This window comes from Dendrobates tinctorius, unplaced genomic scaffold (assembly GCF_039654945.1).
Source record: "Dendrobates tinctorius isolate UK_male_01 unplaced genomic scaffold, ASM3965494v1 ptg000007l, whole genome shotgun sequence".
Taxonomy (NCBI): Eukaryota; Metazoa; Chordata; class Amphibia; order Anura; family Dendrobatidae; genus Dendrobates; species Dendrobates tinctorius.
Window position 1 is genome coordinate 30016535 of NW_027361675.1, and position 21658 is coordinate 30038192.

The 21658-nt window shown below is 50.8% G+C and overlaps 2 protein-coding genes across 5 annotated transcripts in view; one reads left to right on the forward strand and one right to left on the reverse strand.

The window, feature by feature from the left end:
* Nucleotides 1–3280, reverse strand: part of TUBD1 (tubulin delta 1) — a 72165-nt gene extending 68885 nt beyond the window's left edge. For all 3 annotated transcript variants that reach the window (XM_073573042.1, XM_073573038.1, XM_073573044.1), the window contains exon 1: nucleotides 3107–3280. The gene's annotated coding sequence lies outside the window, so the exon portion shown is untranslated. The remainder of the gene's footprint in view (nucleotides 1–3106) is intronic.
* A 269-nt stretch (nucleotides 3281–3549) lies between these two features.
* RPS6KB1 (ribosomal protein S6 kinase B1) overlaps nucleotides 3550–21658 on the forward strand; it is an 83024-nt gene continuing 64915 nt past the window's right edge. For both annotated transcript variants that reach the window (XM_073573024.1, XM_073573027.1), the window contains exons 1-3: nucleotides 3550–3795; nucleotides 7185–7231; nucleotides 8279–8399. In XM_073573024.1, coding sequence (XP_073429125.1) covers nucleotides 3550–3795; nucleotides 7185–7231; nucleotides 8279–8399 — 414 coding nt within the window. The remainder of the gene's footprint in view (nucleotides 3796–7184; nucleotides 7232–8278; nucleotides 8400–21658) is intronic.

Genomic DNA, 21658 nt, shown 5'->3' on the forward strand with positions numbered 1-21658 from the left:
TTTAGTAGAGGTGAGGGCAGTGTTATGAATGGGTCACCGAGGAGGATAGAAGGCCCTGGCTAAGCCACAGAAAACCAGAGAGGTTGGTAACTAAGTGGATTGTAGACCCCTGATCCTATCCACACAACTAGCAATAGCCTTGGAGCGTACCTACGATGATCCTAAACACCTCGGCACAGCCGGAGAGCTAACTAAGCCTAAAGCAAGAAAGGGGAAATCTAAACTGCCCCGGAGCAGACCCCAAAGGAACAGATAGCCCCCAAACATATATTGTCAGTGAGACAAGATGAAAACACAAATGATGGGGCCCACACTGACTAGACAGGCAGGAAAGGAAAGACACTGTCTGCAATCACGCCAAAAACCCTGCAAAAAGTCCAACACGTCTGATGCACAAAAAACACTGAAGTCGCACGACTTCGCCCCTACTATATCAGCACTCTGGTATATTCTGAAAGCAAAGCAAAAAGAGACCAATATAACAGGGGACAAAACAAACTGGCACAAGCAGTAACATATGGGCGGTGATTCAGCACAACCCCAGCCGGAGCTGGCTGACCCGCACAAAGCAGAGATAGACAAAACCAGATCAAATGCAAACAGAATAGCAAATGAACCACTTAGCTGAACATGCAGGGACAGAGCAGGAGACAGCAGACCTCAGAAGGCACAGGAAGAAAATCACCAGCAGGGATAGAGGGAGTCAGCTGTCTTAAATCCCAATCTGAAGCCCCAGATCACCAATCGTCATCCTCATTATCAGGTGGCCAGCCTCTGTCAATCAGATCAGCTCCACTACCTCCAGTAACCACCAGAGGGAGCCCAGAAAGAGAACTCGTAACCCCTCTGTCAATCTGACCAGCTCCACTACCTTCAGTAATAACCAGAGGGAGACCAGAAAGAGAATTCACAACAGGGCAGATTTGAAAGCGAGTGTTGCCTGTTTGAATGAGGTGAAGTCGTCTTGCGAATTTGTTTTCTTACAACGCCGCTCTGCAGCCCTGGACACTTGCCGGAGCTTTTTAGTGGTGTTATTGTGCCAGGGTTGTCTGTTGGTACGTCGCACTCTGTCATGAACAAGAGGGGCGACCGTGTCAATAGCTGATGCGAGAGTGGCATTGTAGAAAGCAGTGACACTGTCTGTGTCTTGGAGCGAGAATATGGATGCCAGTGGTAGAATAGAGTCAGAGAGCGCATGTGTGTCTAGGTGTGCAAGGTTTCTGTGGAGGTGCGCATGTTGCTGGACATGGGTGCCAGGAGAGTTGGATAGGGATGAGAAAGTGAGTAGATGGTGGTCAGATAGAGGGAGAGGGGAGGTGGTGAAGTTAGAAAGTGAGCAGAGGCAGGTGAAGACCAGGTCTAATGTATGTCCATCTGTGTGGGTGGCTGAGGAGGACCACTGAGTAAGTCCAAAGTATGAAGTAAGGGACAGGAGTTTGGAGGCTGCTGACTGAAGTGTATCAGTGGGGATGTTGAAGTCACCCATGATGATAGTGGGGATGTCAGTTGAAAGAAAGTGAAGAAGCCAGAATTGTTCAATGAAGGCAGTTGTCGGGCCTGGAGGTCGGTATATGACGGCCACTTGGAGGTTGGAGGGAGAGTAGATGCGGACAGAGTGGACCTCAAAAGAGAGGAGGATAAGGGAGGGAAGAGGTGGGATTGGGTTGAAGGTGCAGTTGGAAGAAAGGAGAAGGCCCACTCCTCCACCACGTCTGTTGCCAGGGCGAGGAGTGTGGGTGAAGTGGAGGCCGTCATAACACAGCGCGGCAGGGGAGGTGGTGTCAGAGGGTGTCAGCCAGGTTTCTGTGAGGCCGATAAAGGCAAGATTGCGAGAGAGAAAGAGGTCATGAATCACATGAAGCTTATTGCAGATGGAGCAGGCATTCCAAAGTGCTCCAGAGAGAGGGAGCAGGGGGTTGGGTTGTCAATGGCACAGGTTTTAAGTTGGAAAGATTGCGGTAGTTTTTATTAGATAGGGAGCGGTAGGAAGGGGTAGTAATAGGGGTTATGATCTCTGGGGGTCCAGGATTGGGAGATATGTTGCCAGCAGTGAGGAGAAGCAGAGAAAGGGAGAGCAGATGGGAGGAGAGTGGGCAGCTTGTTTTAAGTTTCATTCGGACAGATTGGAGGTTGAGGAGCATTTCAGCAGAGGAGGTCAGGTGGGGAGGAAAGAGGGAAGGGGAGATGATTATTTGGTTAGAGTGTGCTGGGGTTTTGTGGATAGTGAAGGAGAGTGAGGATTAAAGGAGCACACACTGTGAGGGCATATGTAAACATGGTGAAGGAGTAGGAGGGTGAATTGAAAAGCTAGATACAAGTAATAAGAAGTGCTTACTCAGCAGACATACCCAAAAGAGACAGGTACATAGTGTGGGGTCCTGACTCCTGCCGTGACTAACTGCCGTTGTAATAACTGCATCTTCACGATACTTTTGCTGCAGTAATACTTATGCTGCAGGTAGACACATGCCTGACCTGCACACGTGTCCCCTTAGGAGGCATCTGAATATATAGGACTTAGTGTCACCATTCAATAGCAAGGTGACATTAACCCATTATTATTAACCCATTAGCCACCGCTACAGGGCAATGGGAATAGAGAGGCTAAGTGCCAGAAAAAACGCATCTTACAGGGGTGGCTGAGGGCATATTTTTTTAAGCGGGGGGGGGGGGGGATTCAAAAACAATGGTCCCTCTATAGGCTATTAATAGCTGCCCTCACTCACTGGCTTTCCCTTCTCTGGTGGAGAAACTTCCGCGGGAGCCCACACAATTTCTTTCAACGAATTAACTCCTTAATTTAACACCTACATGTCCCAAATTTTACACACATACCCTAATCTAATTATTATTCGAAGACATATAAAAAACTAAGTGAAATGGATTACTATAAGTAAACCATGTATCATTTAAGGTTGGGTTTTGTAATAATTTTACAGAAGTCGACAATTGATTTTGCGGCTATTCTGCTATGTAGAACTCTATGGATTGCAGACAAGTCTCACGTGTACTGGGTCAGTGATAGGAGTGGCGTAGGACAACAGGAAAAAACTAGCTATAATAAATAACAATAAAAAGAGAGAGTTGAGGCCATTATAATTCTTACCTGCCAGGGAGTGCGCTTGGCTCAGAGGTCAGGCCGCCAGTAACAGGAGTCTCTCTGCAGAGCTCACAGACCCCAGTCATTAGCTCTCTAAAGACAGACTAAGCAGCAGACGTTTGAACGGTTTGCCATCTCCTGCAGCCTGTCCCAAACAGATCATTGTCTGCAGCTAAGGAGCCATTTTGTTGAAGCCTCTAAAGCCAAGTGATAGCTACGTTAGTAATCCCGCTGTACAAGTAGCACACCAGCCGGCACTAGTGAAGGTTTCTCCATTCGTTATTTGCGTGATCATTCAGCAGTAGGACGCTGCATAGAAGCAACGTTATCAATAGCTGCAACTAGAGCGAGTCTCCATACAGAGACTTCCCGTACCAGGCTGCGCAAGCGCACTGACAGCCTACCCTAGTGGCATCTTTTGCGCATGTGCACTTTGCTGTCCTTACTGTATGTTCGCACCCTGTGTTGCCGGGAGCGCGCACGCAGAGGACCTGGGAAGTAGAGGCGTTCGGGGGCGCCGCTGCGCTTCAACGTCCGGTGATGGCGGCCGTGTGTCGGAGCCCATGAGGCGGGGAACCGGGATACCGATCCGCGCTGCGGGGAAGCCGAGAACGTCCGAAGCCATGGCGGGCGTGTTTGATATAGACCTGGACCAGCCCGAAGACGCTATTTCGGATGATGAATTGGAGGACGGGGTGAGTGGAAGCTGCGCCCTGCTAGGAGGCCCCTGAGGACTGGAGGCCGCACTGTGCTAGCATGTGTCACGGAGGCCGGCGGCGCGGAGGCTGCTGGGAGATGGCTGGCTTTCTCCAGACCCGCTGTCCCGGCACATGCTGCTGAGTTCCCCGCACACTTGTAATGTCATCTCTTCCCATCATCAGTGCTCCTGGCCGCAGGCACAGAAGGAGTATTCCAATCTGGAAAATCCAGAGTTCCCTGGTGCCTCCTGCTGATGCCAGAGTGGATTCTGTTAGCATAATAGCATTGGGGTCTTGGGATCCCTCAGGGTGGTCTCCTCCTTGTGACGTGAGTGTTGACCTCGAATGGCTGTGGCAGAGGCAGCTCATGAATTGGGGTCCAGTGAATGACACTTGCTGGATGTTGTATGTCTGTCCTGTCGCCTGCCCCGTGGCCCAATGACTAAGTCTCAAGAGTCTATAAAAATAGAGACCTGGCTCCTGTCTGACCAAAAACTATTGCAATGTCAGATCACATAGGCATAAGTTACTCAGATATTTGCAGCATCTAATTCTCTTGATGTGTTTGGTTATAATAACCATATTGCCTCCTTGAGTGGTGTAACTGCAGGACTTCACGCGCCGCTGCATACCAACAAGTTATACTTGTGGTGAGGCCGCCATCAGCCTTGTGGACAGTCCTGCTGGTGCCCGCTGTGTGCTGTCCTTAGTGTAAAGAATAGATAGTGCCTGTGTGCTGAGCTCTGCCATTTGTTCTTTCACTGTATTCCAACAATACGTCAAACATGAACGGACCGGGCGCTTGTGCTGGACGGACACTTATGGACACAAGTATTAGTACGCCTCTAAATGAATTCACAGTTCTTATATCCACTGGTGTATGAAGTTAAGCCGCTCTCCATGCAGTCTGCCTCTCCCAACAGTTGTGACAGAGTGGCTCGTTCTCCAGATCTCACTGAGTTCAAGCTATGGTACTGTAATGGGAGCAGCTGTTGTAACTAGTTGGTGACGTTCGCTCCTAAATATTCCAGGATCCACTGTTGAGGTGCAGTCAGACAGCCGTTTAACTCGTGAGATGATCGCACCTCTCCGGTCCTGAGCGTGACAGAGTGATGTATTCTATGCAGCTGTCAAGCTCAGGTCAGGAGAGCCGACAGCCAGTACAAGGATTTCGATGCAATCATCGGACAAGTTATATGTCCGTCTGTCTGTGCCTTTAGAAGTATTATTGAAAAGTGGGAAGAGTTTAGGTAATGTTACAGTTGGGTCGCTGAGGCGCGGGATGCCTAAATCTGCCACTCTGACTCAGTAACTAAAGAGTTCTAAACCTTATCTGATCACCAACGACGGAGCACTCAATTGCGGATCTGAATTACGCTATCCTTGCAGCTAATCAGCCCTGGCTTCACTTTCCCCACCTTCACATACATCCACAAGTGAAAGCTGTTGCTGCAGTGACACTTCCTCTTGATGTATGTGATTTGTCCTAAGAGCCCCGTCACACACAGCGATCTGGAGAGCAAGATCGCTGCTGAGTCACAAGTTTTGTGACACAACAGCAATCTCACCAGCGAGATTGCTGTGTGTGACAGCGATCAGCGACCGCTGTGCTAATCGTTGGTGAAGCTGTCTGACAGCTCACCAGTGATCACATAGCGACTTACCTGCGATCCTGACACGTTGATATCGTTGTCGGGATCGCTGGTACGTCGTTATGTGTGACGGGGCCCTAAGGCAGGGACATGAAGCCAGGGCTGATTGGCACCTAGGAATTGCGCGACATAACCATTTTATGGGATCCCTGGGAGAGCCAGTGCCGACACCGCTGGAATGGCGCCTGCAACGGAAGTGAGTATTATTATTTTACAAGGGGGGAATTATAGAGATCGATAAAGAATTGTCTTAGTATTTGACTACGCCTTGAAGTGTGATGTCACATGCAGGGGTGGCACTGGTCTCTCTACACGCTGGGTATTCTGACAACGCTCACCGACATTGCTTTCTGTTGCTGACTCGTCGCTGCCGATCTGAGACGACACGCTGTCATTGTGGACATCGCTCCGTGCCTGTCGCACAGGGGCTAGCGTAGCCCCTGAAACAAAAGGTCACTGATGACGCTTTGTTTCAGGGATGGGACAGTGGCTGCGACAGTGACCTCAGCCACTGCCTCAGGATGATGCTTTGAGTATCCCAGCATGCACTGGGATTGGACTCTGAAACAAAGTATCATCAAAAATGACGCAGGAAAAAAGAAAAGCAATTATGTAGTATAGTTAGGGAAGGACAGGGAACTTTTTATTCAAGTATATTAGAAATTAGTTTAGATTATGACATTGACTAGATGCGGGTTTAGGATGATGAAAATCAATTTTAAATTCGGACGACCCCGTTAAGCTCCACATACACAGCTGTTGGCCGAACGATCATTTGGTTTAAGGGCCAGTCACACTCGGCGAGATCGCTAGCAATATCGCTATAACGTCACTGAATTTTGTGACGCAGCAGCAATATTGCTAGCGATATCGCTATGTCTGCTGCTTACCTCTGACCGCTCCCCCACTGGTTATCGCTGGTCGCGCGAGAACGGCCTGGTCTGTTTCTCGTCGTCAGCTTCCTGCTGGGCTTCCTGTGGCGTGGACGCGGGCGGGAGGATGTCAGGATCGCCACGTCTGACAGGTAAGTAGCGACCTCCGACCCCTGCTATGTCGCTGGTGAGATCTGCCTGTGTGGCAGCTCACTAGCGACCACTTAGCGATGCACCAGTGATCCTGACTGCGTCATATCGCTGGTCGGGATCGCTGGTGCATCGCTAAGTGTGACAGTACCTTTACTGCTACCTCTCCTTACTCCTCCATACACCAGAGGGCTCTGTTCTCTTTGTGAGATATGCTGTGAGACTCCTGGTGGAGTCTTATCTTATCAAGAACAAAAGGAATGGCAGTATTAAATCACACATGTTGTGGAGGCCTCCAGAGAATTTCCTCCGAGCCTGTCGATGTCAGTGCATTCAACCAAAATCCGTATTTCTATGAAGGCCAATAAAAAATTGAATTGGGGGCCAAGCTCTTAGAGCAGTTGTTGCAGGTTGGGGTTATGCAGTCTTCTGCAGATCTACATTTTTATATGGACCTTCCCATTTTGCCATTGCATGTTATATATTCATTAATTTACAGGATGCTGCAAAATTCCATGTTGTGGTCTAAAATAACCGTTTTGTGTTTGTCTTCATGCTTACTTCATCCTATACCACCAAAGAAAGGCAGTTACATGATGACACCCCTAACAGTGACCAGCTCAACGACACAAACATGTTGAAATCTTACACAGATAGCTATTCTGAATGATGGTTACATAATTGTAATTAAATTCTGTTTGTCTTTTTACAGAGTAATATTAATGAATTCATGGACCATGGTGGCATGTCATATGAACTGTAAGTTGTAATGTGTGAGTAGTTTTATTTAAAAGTACTGGGGTCTAAAAGGTTCTTGTATACTACACACAACATTATTTTAAAGAAACTATATTAAATTTAAAAAGAAATAGCTCTAAGGGTCTGATTCATCTGTGTTTGTGCCAGTTTTCTGCTGTAATACTCTTTGAAATATCACTAAATGTTTGTGCAATGTTACAATTTTGCTATTTGGCATAATCACACCATTCCTGGCCAAAACCGTCCATCAGATGTTACACCACTTCAGTGACGTAACCTACTCAAGAAACGTTACCCCAGTAGTTGCATTTGTGGCGAGACTAATGCCCCAAGGTGCACTAAATTCATTGAGTGGAGTGCAGCTCTTAATTAGTTTGGTGCATCTTACCCTGCTACGCCCTTACATTAAGACTAGTCTGTACAATGCCAGTCTTAGTGAATCGGCCCATTAGCGTCATTGTTTTGCACTGTCGATGATGTAATGTGAGAAGGTTTCCATCTGCATATACCTTGTTTGTTCCCAGTACATGCAGTTTAGGGTTGATGTCTTACAAGTGGGCATATCACTCCAAGTAATGCTGCATTTACATTGCCGACTTTGGCTCATCCGTGCACCATATACACAATATATACTTATACACGAGTGTTTCAGAACTCATTTGCAACAAAAAATTATGGGGACAGAATGACCACTAATATGATTGTTCTGTCCCCTTACAGTATCATAATATTGGCAGCACATCCCCTGTTTACTGCTGATACTGATGTGTTCTGACCATCCAGAGAACAAACATTTTGCTTATTCATTGGGCAATCGCCGACCTGTTAACTTTTACACCATAAGAACAGTTGTCGGCGAGTATTTTTGCCTTTACCACAGATCCAATATTTTCCCTTTCAAGTGAACCCACAGAATCAACCTTGCCACTACAATACAGGATTTGGCACTAATTTTGTATACTTTATGTATACATCCAAGCATTAAATGGTCTTGTTTTATTTCATGATATGTTCCATGTTAACAAGCTTCCCTTTTTCTACGTTTAGTGGTATGGAGCATTGTGAAAAGTTTGAGATCTCGGAGACCAGTGTAAATAGGGGTCCAGAAAAGATCAGGCCAGAGTGTTTTGAGCTGCTTCGCGTTCTTGGAAAAGGTGGTTATGGGAAGGTAAGAGATCAAAAAATTTGTTTTTACTACAAGTTTAGTCTTGCCATAACTTAAGCTGCCACTGGACTAAAAATTGGCTTTTCGTTTTTGGGAAATAAAGATTCAAGTGCTGCTGTAATGTTGCCTTCTCATTTAACCTGTTAGAAGAGGATCCATTCACCAGACCAGAGTTTTCAATTCTACCCCTCAACATTCAATAGCATCTTTCCATGTCCAATTTAACATTGTTTTAGTGGAGTTTTAAAAGGAACCTGTCATGAGGATTTTTATACCTCCAAACTAATGACATGAATGTACAGTCGCTTTTATGCTGATTTAAATCCATACCTTGACTGGACAGGACCATGGGTGTTATGCTGCTGCTAGTAGAAGGACACTAAGTGAACATAGAAAGATTAACTCCTCCTCTGCAGTATACACCCTCCTGCTGGCTCAAATTGAACCAGTTCTTGCTTAAGGGCATGTCACACTAAGAGATATCGCTAGCAATATCGCTATAACTAGTGACGTTATAGCGATATTGCTAGCGATATCTCTGTGTCTGATACTTACCAGCGACCGGCTCCCCCGCTGATTATCGCTGATCGCACGAGAACGTTCAGGACTGTTTCTCGTCGTCAGCTTCCTGTGGCGCTTCCTGCTGTGAGGACGAGCGACGCGTGGAGCCGGGCGGGAGGACGCAGGATCGCCTGGTGTGACAGGTAAGTAGCGATCCCCGTCCCCAGCGATGTCGCTAGTGAGATCTGCCTGTGTGGCAGCTCACTAGCGACCACTTAGCGATGTACCAGCGATCCTGACCGCGTCATATCGCTGGTCGGGATCGCTGGTACATCGCTAAGTGTGACAGTACCTTTAGTGTCTGTAGGAGGCACTTTGGTCTGGCTTCAGACCCCAACGTTTTTATTTTCCCTTTTGATTTTTCTGTACATTTTTATTTTTTAACGGAGTGAAGGGGGCGACGGATCCTTTCAAGGGTCCATTCTCCCCCGAATCATCAACAGGCGAGAATGCAGAGTGTTGCCTCCCTGTACTCTCTCCTGTGACGACTGGGTCATACTTGAGCTCACTTTAGGGGCAACGGTTCCTTAACGGTCCCGATCTCCCCACACCAGCAACAGGCGAGCACATGGAGTGTCGCCTTCATGTATCCTCTCCTGGAGCCAGGGCCATAGCCGGAAAACTTGCCCTGTTCCAAGGATATACCGAGGCCCCCACCATGGCGTCCGTGCAACCTCCACTGCATCACCACTGATTGAAGGCGGATGATGGAAGAGGCAGAAAGTCCGTCTCCACCCCCCTGGCTATGGGGATGGTGGATTGAGGGAGGAGTTGCATGACCAGCAACACCGCAGTGCCAGTTCTGCTACTTCTCCTGGTCTGTGAGTATGACTGCGGCTGGCACCATCCGGACGCAGAAGAGGGTCCTGGGCCCTGGGGGAGGGTCGGTCTCCTGTCGTCCAGCGGCGTTTTACACCTTCTTGAGCCCTAGCGGTTTGCACCCCCGCCAGCTCTCATTTCCGGCATGCTTCATAAATTTAATCCCCGGGTTCTAGTCGGCCTAGGCCGTAATTTGCATGGCTCCTCCTAACGTGGTTGGCGCCGCCCACACTTCTGGCGCTTCTCGATTTAAACAAGAAGCGTCCCTTCTGCTCTCGGCAGTCATCTTCCTACACCTCAGAGCAGGGAGCCTGCTTACTGACAGTGGGGACACACAGAACAGCAGCGCTGACAAAAGCACTGCAGTGAGTGAGTACACCCGACACCTTCCCTGGGGACACGAGCAGGACCTGGATAAGCTGAATCCTCTGGAGCTGAGAGCTTAACCCCTTCTCTGTGCAATTTCTCTGCACATTATCTCTGCAGCACATACTCTATCTTTTCAAGTGTACACTATGTCCCAATCTAAGGCATCCGAAAAGTCAAACAAATCAGTGTTTTTTGCCTCATGTATCACTTGCAATACTGCCTTGCCCCGAGCTCCCAATACTCCATTCTGCACGGCTTGTGACCCGGCATGTGCCCAGGTGCCACCTGCCGTCGCTACCACCCTCAGTGATCCTAGTCCCCCTGAATGGGCTGCGTCCCTGTCACGGTCTGTGGCTTCCCTGGCCAAGGCAATATATTCTCTCCAGGGCCCCTCCTTAAGTCAGAACATCAGTTTGTCGGCTGCGGAGGTCCCTTGCGACGGTCGGGAACCGTCCACCAGCAGAGGTCGTACTCTATCAAATGGTGCGCAGGTTGCTAGAAAAAGGACCCATGACACGTCCCCCGAGCATGCTCTTGCTTCGGTGTCTGCGAGTTCACTTTCTCGCTCCCCCCCCCCCCCACCCCACCCCTGAGGTTCGCAGCGAACATGATTTGGAATCAGTCTGATTCCTCCTTATTCCAGGAATCGTGGAATTATCAGGAGACGCTTGATTCCATCATTGAGTCAGTTAACAAGACTGAGGGTGGACAAGGAATCTATATCCGCTCCGGATCACATAGTGTCTTTTAAGAAGGTTAAACCTCCTCATAGGGTGTTTGGCAATCACCCTGAGTTTATGGACATTGTCCAGAACCATGGGGATCGGCCAGATAAACGGTTAACAGGACAGAAGCCTATTGAGTCGAGAGATCCATTTGCTCCGGAATTAAGGAAGGATTGGCTACAGTCTCCTTCAGTGGACCCTCCTGTATTCCTTCTTGCATCCAAAACGCTCCTATCCTTGTCTAATAGTTCCTCAGTCAAAAATCCCACTGATCGTCAAATTAACAACCTTGTTCGGTCAGTCTTTGAGACCTCTGGAGTGGCGCTCTTTCCATCCTTTTCCACGACTTGGTTGGCTAAGGCTATGGTCGCTTGGGCAGAGACTTTAACCGCAGCCATTCATGACAGCAATCTTTCTCTGGAGGCAGTAAGCCTCGCTAGTCAGATATCTCAGGCCGGGGATTTTCGTAGTAAGCACTTCTTTAGATGCAGCCAATTGTATCAGGAGGGTGCTATGACTCAAAGAATGGCGAGCGGATTCTGCTTCCAAGAGGTCCTTAACCTCTCTGCCTCAGCAGAGCGGTCGCTTATTTGGAGAAAAGCTGGACCAACTTATCTCAACGCTACCGGAGGGAAGAGTATGTTCCTTCCCCAGCAAAGGCCCACTAAGCCGTTTCAGAGCCAACAACAGGTTCGGGCCCAGCCTTTTCGCAGCAATACCTACTGGTCCTCTACCACCTTTTCTTTTGGATCAGGGCGGTCCCCGCGTAGGGACAGAGCTTCCCACATCTCATATAGACCTAGTCGTACCTGGAAAAGCAGGCCGAAACCGTCTGGCTCCAAGGGAGCCAGATCCCTTAGATCAGTGTTTCTCAACTCCAGGCCTCAAGACCCACCAACAGGTCAAGTTTTCAGGATTTCCTTAGTATTGCACAGGTGATAATTTCATCACCTGCTCAAGCATTGACAGCATCACCTGTGCAATACTAAGGAAATCCTGAAAACATGACCTGTTGGTGGGTCTTGAGGACTGGAGTTGAGAAACACTGCCATAGATCCTCTACACAATGACTCATTACGGTATCCGGCGGGCAGTCTACTTTCATTCCCCCAAGACTGGCTCTCGGTCGTCCACGACGAGTGGGTCAGAGAGCTGGTGTCCTCTGGATACAAAATAGTTCCCCCCCCCCCCCCCCCCGACATGTTTTTTTCCTGTCTTCTCCCAAGACAAAGGCGACAGCATTTTTCCGAGCCATAGATGCGCTCCGAGAGGACAGGGTCATTATTCCCGTCCCCCAAGACGAAAGGTTCAAAGGTTTTTACCTATTTGTGGTTTCGAAGAAGGACGGAACAGTGCGACCCATACTGGACCTGAAACTATTAAACACCTTTGTCAAAGTGCAACGTTTCAGAATAGAGTGTCTCCGCTCAGTCATCGCCTCGATGGAGAAAGGGGAGTTCCTAGCATCCATCGACATCCAGGATGTTTACCTTCACATCCCGATTTTTTTTCCTCCTTACCAAAAGTTCCTGCGGTTCGCGGGGAACACTTCCAGTTTGTAGTTTTGCCCTTCAGCCTCGCCACCGCCCTCAGAGTCTTCACCAAGGTCATGGTGGCTGTCATGGCCATTCTTTACGCTCGGGGAGTGGTGGTACTTCAGTATCTAGACTATCTACTGAACAAAGGACGGTCTTTTCGGGCCTGCAGGGAGTGCATGATAATCACCGTGGATACTATTTCTCGCCTGGGCTGGAAGATACACCTCAAAAAGTCTTCTTCAGTACCAGCTCAGCAAATTTCCTTCTTGGGAATGATCCTGGTCACTTCCCGCGGGTTGGTAATTATCCCTCCAGAAAAGGTCTGCCTTACAACAGGGAGCACGGATTCTATCATGCTTTTTTTTTTTTTTTTTTTCACACTCCATACGTTTCAGTATAGGGATTCTCGGCAAGATAGTGGCAGCGATAGAGGCAGTTCCATACGCACAGCAACACCTCCGCCCTTTGCCACATGCGCTTCTGTCGGCTTGGGATAGGAACCCGTTCTGTCTGTCTCAGCGGGTCAGGCAGACCCTCAGGTGGTGGACGCTGAAGTCTTCCTTCGACCAAGGGAAGTCTTTCCTTCCTGTACTTTGGCTAGTGGTGACCACCAACGCCAGTCTTCCTAGCTGTGGTGCGGTTTTCCGCCATCACACGGCACAGGGTCGTTGGTCCATTCAAGAGTTGCGCCTCCTGATCAATATCTTGGAGATACGAGCAATCAAGTTAGCCTTTCTGCATTTTCATCATCTCCTGGCAGGTCGCCCCATCAGAATCCAATCCGACAACACCACGGCTGTGGCGTACATCAACCGTCAAGGGGGGACCCGCAGCAGGACAGCCATGCAAGAAGTGAGTCACATCCTCCGATGGGCCGAGAGGAACCATTCGGTCATTTTGGCGGTCCACATCCTGGGTGTGGAGAATTGGGCAGCAGACTTTATCAGTCGCCATGGCCTCGCCTCGTGAGAGTGGCCTCTTCATCCGGAGGTCTTTCAGCAGATTTGTCATCGCTGGGGAACTCTGGATGTTGATCTGATGGCCTCAAGGCTAAGCAACAAGGTTCCCGAGTTCATAGCTCAGTCTCACGACCCAGTCGCCATAGAAGCGGATGCCCTGGTTCTTCCATGGCATCAGTTTTGGCTTCCATATGTATTTCCCCCGCTCCCCTTACTTCCGAGGGTCATCAAAAGATCAGAATGGAGGGGGTACCAGTGATTTTGGTCATGCCAGAATGGCCGCGCCAGGCGTGGTACGCGGAACTAATACAACTAGTCGCCGTCGTTTCCTGGCAACTGCCAGATCGCACAGCTCTACTTTCATAGGGCCCAATTTACCACCAGAACTCCGGGGCCCTGTGTTTAACGGTGTGGCCGTTGAATTCTGGGTTCCAGCTCAAGCAGGATTCTCTCATCAAGTGATCTCCACCATAAATAGTGCTATGAAGCCCACATCTATGCGCATTTATCATCGCACCTGGAGAACCTTCTTCTCATGATGCAAAGACCGTGGACGATCTCCTCTTGTGTTCTCCATTCCTTCCATTTTGGAATTTCTGCAAACCGGATTGGAGTCAGGTCTTTTGCTTTGCTCACTCAAGGGACAGATTTTAGCCTTATCCGTTCCGTTCCAACGCAGGATTGCCACCAGATTACAGGTGAAGACATTCATTCAGGGAGTTTCCCATGTGGCGTCTCCCTATAAAATGCCCTTGGAACCATGGGACCTTAACTTGGTTCTTGGAGTTTTACAGGAGGTTCCTTTCAAACCACTGCAGGATGTATTGCTAACCTTCCTTTTTTGGAAGGTGGTTTTCTTTGTCGCGATCACGTCAATCAGGCGGGAGACGCCCTGTCCTGCTGACCTCCGTTTCTGATTTTCTATCAAGACCAGGTAACTTTGAGGACGTCCCCGTCTTTTCTGCCGAAAGTTGTTTCCTCTTTTCATCTTAACGAGGATATTGTTTTGCCCTCATTCTGTCCGGCACCAGTCCATCGTATCGCGAAAGCTCTTCACACTCTGGATGTGATTAGAGCTCTTATAAGGTACGTCTTTCCGCAAGTCAGATAACCTGTTCATGCTTTCGGAGGGGCATAGGAGGGGCCTATCCGCTTGAAAGGCGACAATAGCCAGGTCGATTCGCTCGGCTATTCAGGAGTCCTACCGTGTCAGGGCCAACCTGTCCCAGCAGGGATTAAGGCACACTCCACTCGGTCAATGGGCGCCTCTTGGGCCATTAGGCACTAGGCGTCAGCAGAACAAGTCTGCAAAGCTGTGACTTGGTCCAGCTTGCATACTTTTACGAAACACTAACAACATACATTCTCAGGCCTCTGCAGATGCAGCTCTTGGTAGTCGAATTCTGCAATCGGCAGTACCACAGCTGTAATTTGGTGGTACATGGGGTATTAGCAGTTGGCGCTCCCCACCCAGGGACTGCTTTAGGACATCCCATGGTCCTGTATCCCCCAATGAGGCGTAGGAGAAATAGGGATTTTTGTGTACTCACCGTAAAATCATTTTCTCCGAGCCAATCATTGGGGGACACAGCACTCACCACCCACCCTGTTAGCCTAATAGCTTGTATTCGTTCTTAGTTTTGACATAGTTTATTCTTGTTAATTGTTAGAAACTCCTACTGCTTTGTTACTGAACTTGTTCAATTTGAGCCTGCAGGAAGGTGTATACAGCAGAGGAGGAGTTAATCTTTCTATGTTCACTTAGTGTCCTCCTAGTGGCAGCAGCATAACACTCATGGTCCTGTGTCTCCCAATGACTGGCTCGGAGTAAAGGATTTCTTTATCGCTTCATTGGGGGACACAGAATACCATGGGTGTATGCTGCTGCTGCTAGGAGGCTGACACTATGCAAAACAAGAAAATTAGCTCCTCCCCGGCAGTATACACCCACCGACAGGCACCAAGTATCTCAGTTTGTGCTTAGTGTCTGTAGGAGGCGGACCGGGATCTCCCCAGATCTGCTTTTAACGATTCCTTTTTTTCACTTTTAGGTGTTGTGTGTGTGGATTAGTCTTTTCCCATTTATTTTTCAGATTCATCTTCGGGAAACGGGGTAAATTTTCACCCTGCTTTCCCATATCACGCGGCTGAGCGAGCAATGTGGTGTTACACACATCGCAACTCTCAGGACCGCAGGCAGGACCTTGTCCCTATCACCCTCGGGTGCTACGGGCTGACAGGTGGCTGGTCCTAGCCGATTCCCCTCCTCACCCCTCTCCCGGGACAGGGCTGAGAGGAAGACTGCAGTCACCGGTGGTGATTCCCCACTTCAGGCAAGGGTTGGTGCCGTCTTCTGCACTATTTGAAGATGGTGCAGGGTAGAGGACCTTTATTCCCAGCGGGCCCCTGTGGTCATCCTCTCCAAGGAGCATGTGGACGGCAGGTAAGCAGCGAAAGGCTACCATCAGTTCCTTGCTCGCCCCACATGGAAGTCAGTGGGGCCGACGCCGCTGATAACACATGTCACCATTTAAACTTCCCGCCCATTCTCTCTCAGGCGCGCGTCCCTCAGCTCTCCCACTCCCGGGTGCTCGTTTCTAAAGGAGCAGACAGCGGGCCCCCAGCCTTTTACCTCCCTCCCCTCTGCGGCTTCACGTGCACCGGGTTTGTCGCTTCAGGATTAGGGACTCCGGGGGCATATACCGACACACTCTCTTTTTTTACTTTCACTTTCTCTTATTCTCCGGTTCACGCCCCCTGCGGAGCGTGCATTTTGTTGGCGCCTTTTATTAGCCCATCACAGGGCTACTTTCTGTTCAAAGCTCCCCACTCTCCTCCTGTAACGGCCCCCCCCGCAGGCCACAGCCAATCGCGCAGCCCTGCCGCCCAGCGCTGCCCATCTCTAAGGTCCTGCGCCTCTCTGAGACCTTGTGTGCGACACACCACGGATCTTCAGGTTGGGGGACACAGCTGCTGTCTGCACATCAATAACGGAGCTGGTCACGGTTGGCTCTTATATTTCTGAGCCCCTTATTCTAGCTCCCTCGGCAGTATTCCCCCTTCACAGATACTGACCACAGTAATACTGCAGTCTTCACATATTCCCAATCCTGCAAGGGCTGCTTGTCCTAGACCCACCACTATCCACTACGCCTGCACGCGCTGCAAAAAGAAGTGGGCGTCAGGTCAATCGTCCCACTTCTGCCCGTCCTGCAGTCCTTCCGATATGTCTGCCCCTCCAGAGCACCCCGAGTCCTGGGAGGAGTGCACTCCCCCAGAGTGGGCAGTTGCGATGTCCCAGTCGGTCTCTGACTTGACTAAAGTCTCTCAGTCCCTGGTCCAGGCCTTAGAACGACTACCTCAGCTATCTACAGCCATCTGTGCGCCGACCGCCTCTCGCGGTGAGTCGCCCGCACCTGACCGCGACCTTCAGACGAACAGACCGGGTAGGAGTTCTAGGAAGCAGGCTCTGTCTGGCTCTTCGTCCAGCTCGTAAGGTCCTTCCGCTTCACCCAGGCTACGTTCTGCCTCTCCGTCATCAGAAGAAGACCTTAGGTCAGACGATGATTCCCAATTGGGATCTGACTCAGAGGCAGACAACATGTCTAAAACTCGGGACATGGTTGATAGTCTTATATCGGCTATTTCTCGTTCGCCTTATTGGGGGACACAGAGACCATGGGTGTATGCTGCTGCCACTAGGAGGCTGACACTATGCAAAAAAAGGTTAGCTCCTCCTCCGCAGTGTACACCCCACCGACCGGCAGGGAATTTCCTCAGTTTAGCTTAGTGTCAGTAGGAGGTGGACACGGGTCCTTCATTGGACCCATATCTACCTCGATGTGCGTTGTTCACTTTCAGGTCTTAGGCGGGATACAGTGTGAATGGTCACAACTGTACTCCCACAAGAGACTATGAGTACGGCGTGTACTGTCACCCCGTATCCTCATAGTTCTCCGGGCGGACCACAGGCTCAGCACAGGACGTGCCAGCGAAGACGGATGGTCCTTGCCCCCTGCCTCCCACCCACTCGCCCACCAGAGCCTGTCGGTTGGACGAGGCGCGAAGACGGAATGGACAGACAGCGTGGGATATGGAAGGTACCTTTATTGGACCGGAAGAAGACACCACCGCTCCCAGAGTCTCCACAAGGACCCCGGGTGGCGGCGCCAAAGTAGCACCGCAGGTTATCAGCGGCCGGCGCTTCCCAGTCGCCGCATCCCTTTTGGCCCCAGCTGCGGTGCGGGCTTTCTTCACCCCACCGCCGGTATTTTTGCGTAGGGTGGCGTCTGAGAGCAGGGCTAGGGCGGCATTCTTCTTAGGGGTGGGCGCGGCTGCGCCGCAGTTCTTCCGCGCCGCCCCGTACTGACAGGCGGCCGCCGTGTCTAATTTAGCCCCCGGCTTCAATTTGGGCCTTCGCGCCCGTCGCAGCCACGCCCCCGTCCGCTCTCATAGGCCGTTGCCTTCCTAAGCCCTCCCACCGCCTCTTCAGGCTTGTGGCTGGGAAGGGGGGGCGGGTTTTCCCTCTGGTGGAGGCGACTAGCTCCGCCCTTCTTCTTGCACAGAAACCGCGCTTTTACTTCCTCACGTCGGGCTGTCGCCATCTTTGCAGCCTGACAGCCGGAGACCAAAGCAGAGACCAGCGCTTCCTGTCGGTCCCTGGCCAGTTGCAGGAGCCTAATTCATCTCTTTCGGGGTCACCAGACCGTGAGTACTTCTGCATCTGCAGACTGACACCCTACTCTGCCTTTCTGTCCCCCCAACCTTCCGGCAGTTCCGCAGGTTTTCATCTTCTCTTCCTTCACCATGTCTACTTCTAAGCCTGATCGTGGCCGTCCGCCAGTCCCCACGGGCACCCTAGTCCAGTTCTTCGCATGCTCCTCCTGCAATCGCAAACTTCCCTCAGGTCAGCCTACTCCCATCTGCCTGGACTGCAGCAATCCCGTTCAGCATGACCCCGTCCAGGAACCACCTATTGCGCCACGGGAAAGCGAACCACCCATTCCTGGCTGGGCCTCGTCTCTTTCACAATCTGTGGCCGACCTCACCAGGGTGTCTCAGTCCCTAGTGGCTGTTCCTGACAAGTTGCCCCTGGACACTTCTGCAGGGTCCAGCAGGTCACAAGACGCTCCATCTGAGCCAGCTAGCAGAAGCCGCAAAAGACCCAGGCAGGATCTCCGGCCGGAATCCTCTCCTGGCCCCTCATCTGCACCTAGTCCTTCCCAGCAGTCGCCCTCCCGTGCCTCCTCACCCGAGTCAGGTGAAGCGTTCTCGGATATGTCTTCTGAAGAGATTGTAGAGCTGGAATCTGGCCAGGACGCGGACATGAAGGTTACAGTACAGAACCTCATCGCGGCAATTAACCACACCTTCGAAATCTCTGACTCCCCTGCGAAATTCTCAGATCAGGAGGTTTCGTTCAGACGGGAGGAAACACCCTCCAGGGTATTTCCTTTTCATTCCGAGTTTGGAAAGATTTTTACAAGAGAAAGGGAAGAACAGACCAGACGCTTTCAAAGAGGAAAGCGTCTCGGCGTACTGTACCCGTTTGCTAAAGAGCTCACTGATAACTGGTCTGCCTCTCCCTCGGTGGACCCGCCCGTGTCCAGACTGTCTAATAACACGGTTCTCCCGCTTTCAGGTGTGGCATCTTTAAAGGATTCTAATGATAGAATTATAGAATCCCTGGCGAAGTCTGCCTTCGAAGCGGCTTCGACGGCGGTATGCCCAATCTTTGCTTCATCTTGGGCAGCAAAGGCCATAGCTACTTGGGCAGAGGATCTTCGTCAGGGAAAGCACAACCAGATCGATTGGCCGATCTCGCCAATCAGATTTCCCATGCGGGGGATTATCTGCTTTCTGCTTCTTTGGATGCCGCATCCTGCACAGTTCAGGCGTCAAGCAACGTCGTGGCAATCCGACGTACAATTTGGCTCAAAGCCTGGCAGGCGGACTTGTCGTCTAAAAAGTCTCTTACTAATCTGCCTTTTCAGGGAGTGCGCCTCTTTGGATCCCAATTGGACCAGATTATTAAGGACACCACCGGAGGCACGAGTTCCCTCCTCCCTCAGTCCAAGCCTCGCAGACCTCCACTAAGGCGTCAGTTTCGACCCCTTCGGGCTTTCCGCCGTTTCGATACGGCGGAGACATCCTCCAACCAACAAAGGCCGCAGGCACGCCAAGATAGGAACAAAGTTTCATTCAGACCCACTCCCTCCTGGTGATCCCACTCTTCACAGGGCAGACCATCCAGATCTGGACGGTCCACTTCAGCATGACTATCCTCTGTCCCTTCCAATTGGGAGGTCGACTCTTGTTCTTCAAGGACGTCTGGCTGGCCTCAGTAGAGGACGCCTGGGTCAGGGAGGTCGTATCGTCAGGATACAAGATAGAGTTCGTCTCTCTTCCACGGGATCGTTTTTTCAAATCCTGTCCTCCAAAAGATCCAGCCTTGATCCCGGGGTTCTTTACAGCCATCGCCTCTCTCCTCAGTTCTGGGGTGATTGTGCCCGTTCTCGAATCGGAGCGGTTCACGGGGTTTTATTCAAACCTATTCGTGGTACCGAAAAAAGACGGGGCGGTTCGACCCATCTTGGATCTCAAGCGGCTCAACAAGAGAGTCCGTCTTCGCCACTTCCGGATGGAGTCGGTTCGTTCGGTAATCACTTCCATGGAGGAGCAGGAATTCATGTGTTCAATAGACATCCAAGATGCCCATCTACATGTTCCCATATTCTCCGGACATCAGAAGTTCCTGCGTTTTGCGGTTCGCCAGGAACATTACCAGTTCGTTGCGCTGCCCTTCGGTCTCGCCACCGCTCCCAGAGTCTTCACGAAGATCATGGCTGCGTTGATGGCCTTGTTGAGGATCAGAGGTCTCGTTCTTTTTCCGTACCTCGACGATATTCTGATCAAAGCTCCCTCTTTTCACCAGGCGCGCCTAAGTTTGAAGATCGTCCTAGACACTCTTTCCAATTTTGGGTGGATCGTCAACAGGAAAAAGTCCTGTCTGGTTCCTTCTCAACGCCTTGTGTTTCTGGGCCTACTGTTCGACACTCGTCGGTCAAGGGTCTTTCTCCCATGAGAGAAGATTCTCTCCCTGCAGCAGGATGTACGATCGCTGCAGACCACACTATTCCCGTCCCTCCGAACAACCATGAGGGTCCTGGGAAAGATGGTGGCGGCGATAGAGGCAGTTCCCTTTGCCCATTTTCACGCCAGACCTCTCCAACATGCCATTCTGTCGAGGTGGAACAGGTCTGCTCTGTCCCTGGATCGCCCTGTTCGTCTTTCATGCCGGATCAAGCGGTCTCTCAACTGGTGGTTGACGTCACCTCTCATCCTCTTGGGGCGGTCTTTTCTTCTTTTCTTCACTGGCAGATTGTAACAACGGATGCCAGCCTCCTCGGATGGGGGGCAGTGTTCCGCAATCACACTGTTCAGGGTCGTTGGTCGACTCGGGAATCAGCCCTGCCGATCAACATCCTAGAGATACGAGCGATTTATCTGGCTCTCGTCCACTGGGAGAGGCTCCTCAGGGGCCTGCCTATCCGGATTCAGACAGACAATGCCACAGCGGTGGCATATGTCAACCGCCAAGGAGGGACACGGAGTGCCTCAGCCCTGACAGAAGTGTCCAAGATCCTTCAGTGGGCAGAGATTTCGGTACCAACAATCTCCGCGGTACACATTCCCGGCGTGGACAACTGGGCCGCCGATTTTCTCAGCCGCGAGGGTCTCGCGGCAGGAGAGTGGTCCCTACATCCGGAGGTGTTTCTTCAGCTTTGCCGTCATTGGGGGACCCCGGATGTAGATCTGCTGGCCTCTCGCCTCAACAGGAAAGTCCCACAGTTTGTATCCAGGGCTCGAGATCCTCTCGCAGTGGGCGCCGACGCTCTGGCTATTCCTTGGTCACAGTTCGAGCTCCCCTACCTGTTCCCTCCCCTGCCCCTTCTTCCCAAGCTGTTGAAGAAGATCAAAGCAGAAGGAATTCCAGTCATTCTCATCGCCCCGAATTGGCCCAGAAGGTCTTGGTTCGCGGACATTGTCAACCTTTTTGCGGACGCCCCCTGGAAGCTTCCAGACAGGGCAGATCTGCTGACTCAAGGCCCGATTTGCCACCCCAATTCTCGGCCGCTCAATTTAACGGCGTGGCTGTTGAGACCGAGGTTTTGAAACGAGCAGGATTCTCCGGTCGAGTAATTCATACCATGATCCGTGCCAGGAAGCCATCATCTTCCAAAATTTACTACCGTACTTGGAAGGCTATTTCACTTGGTGTGAGGCCAATA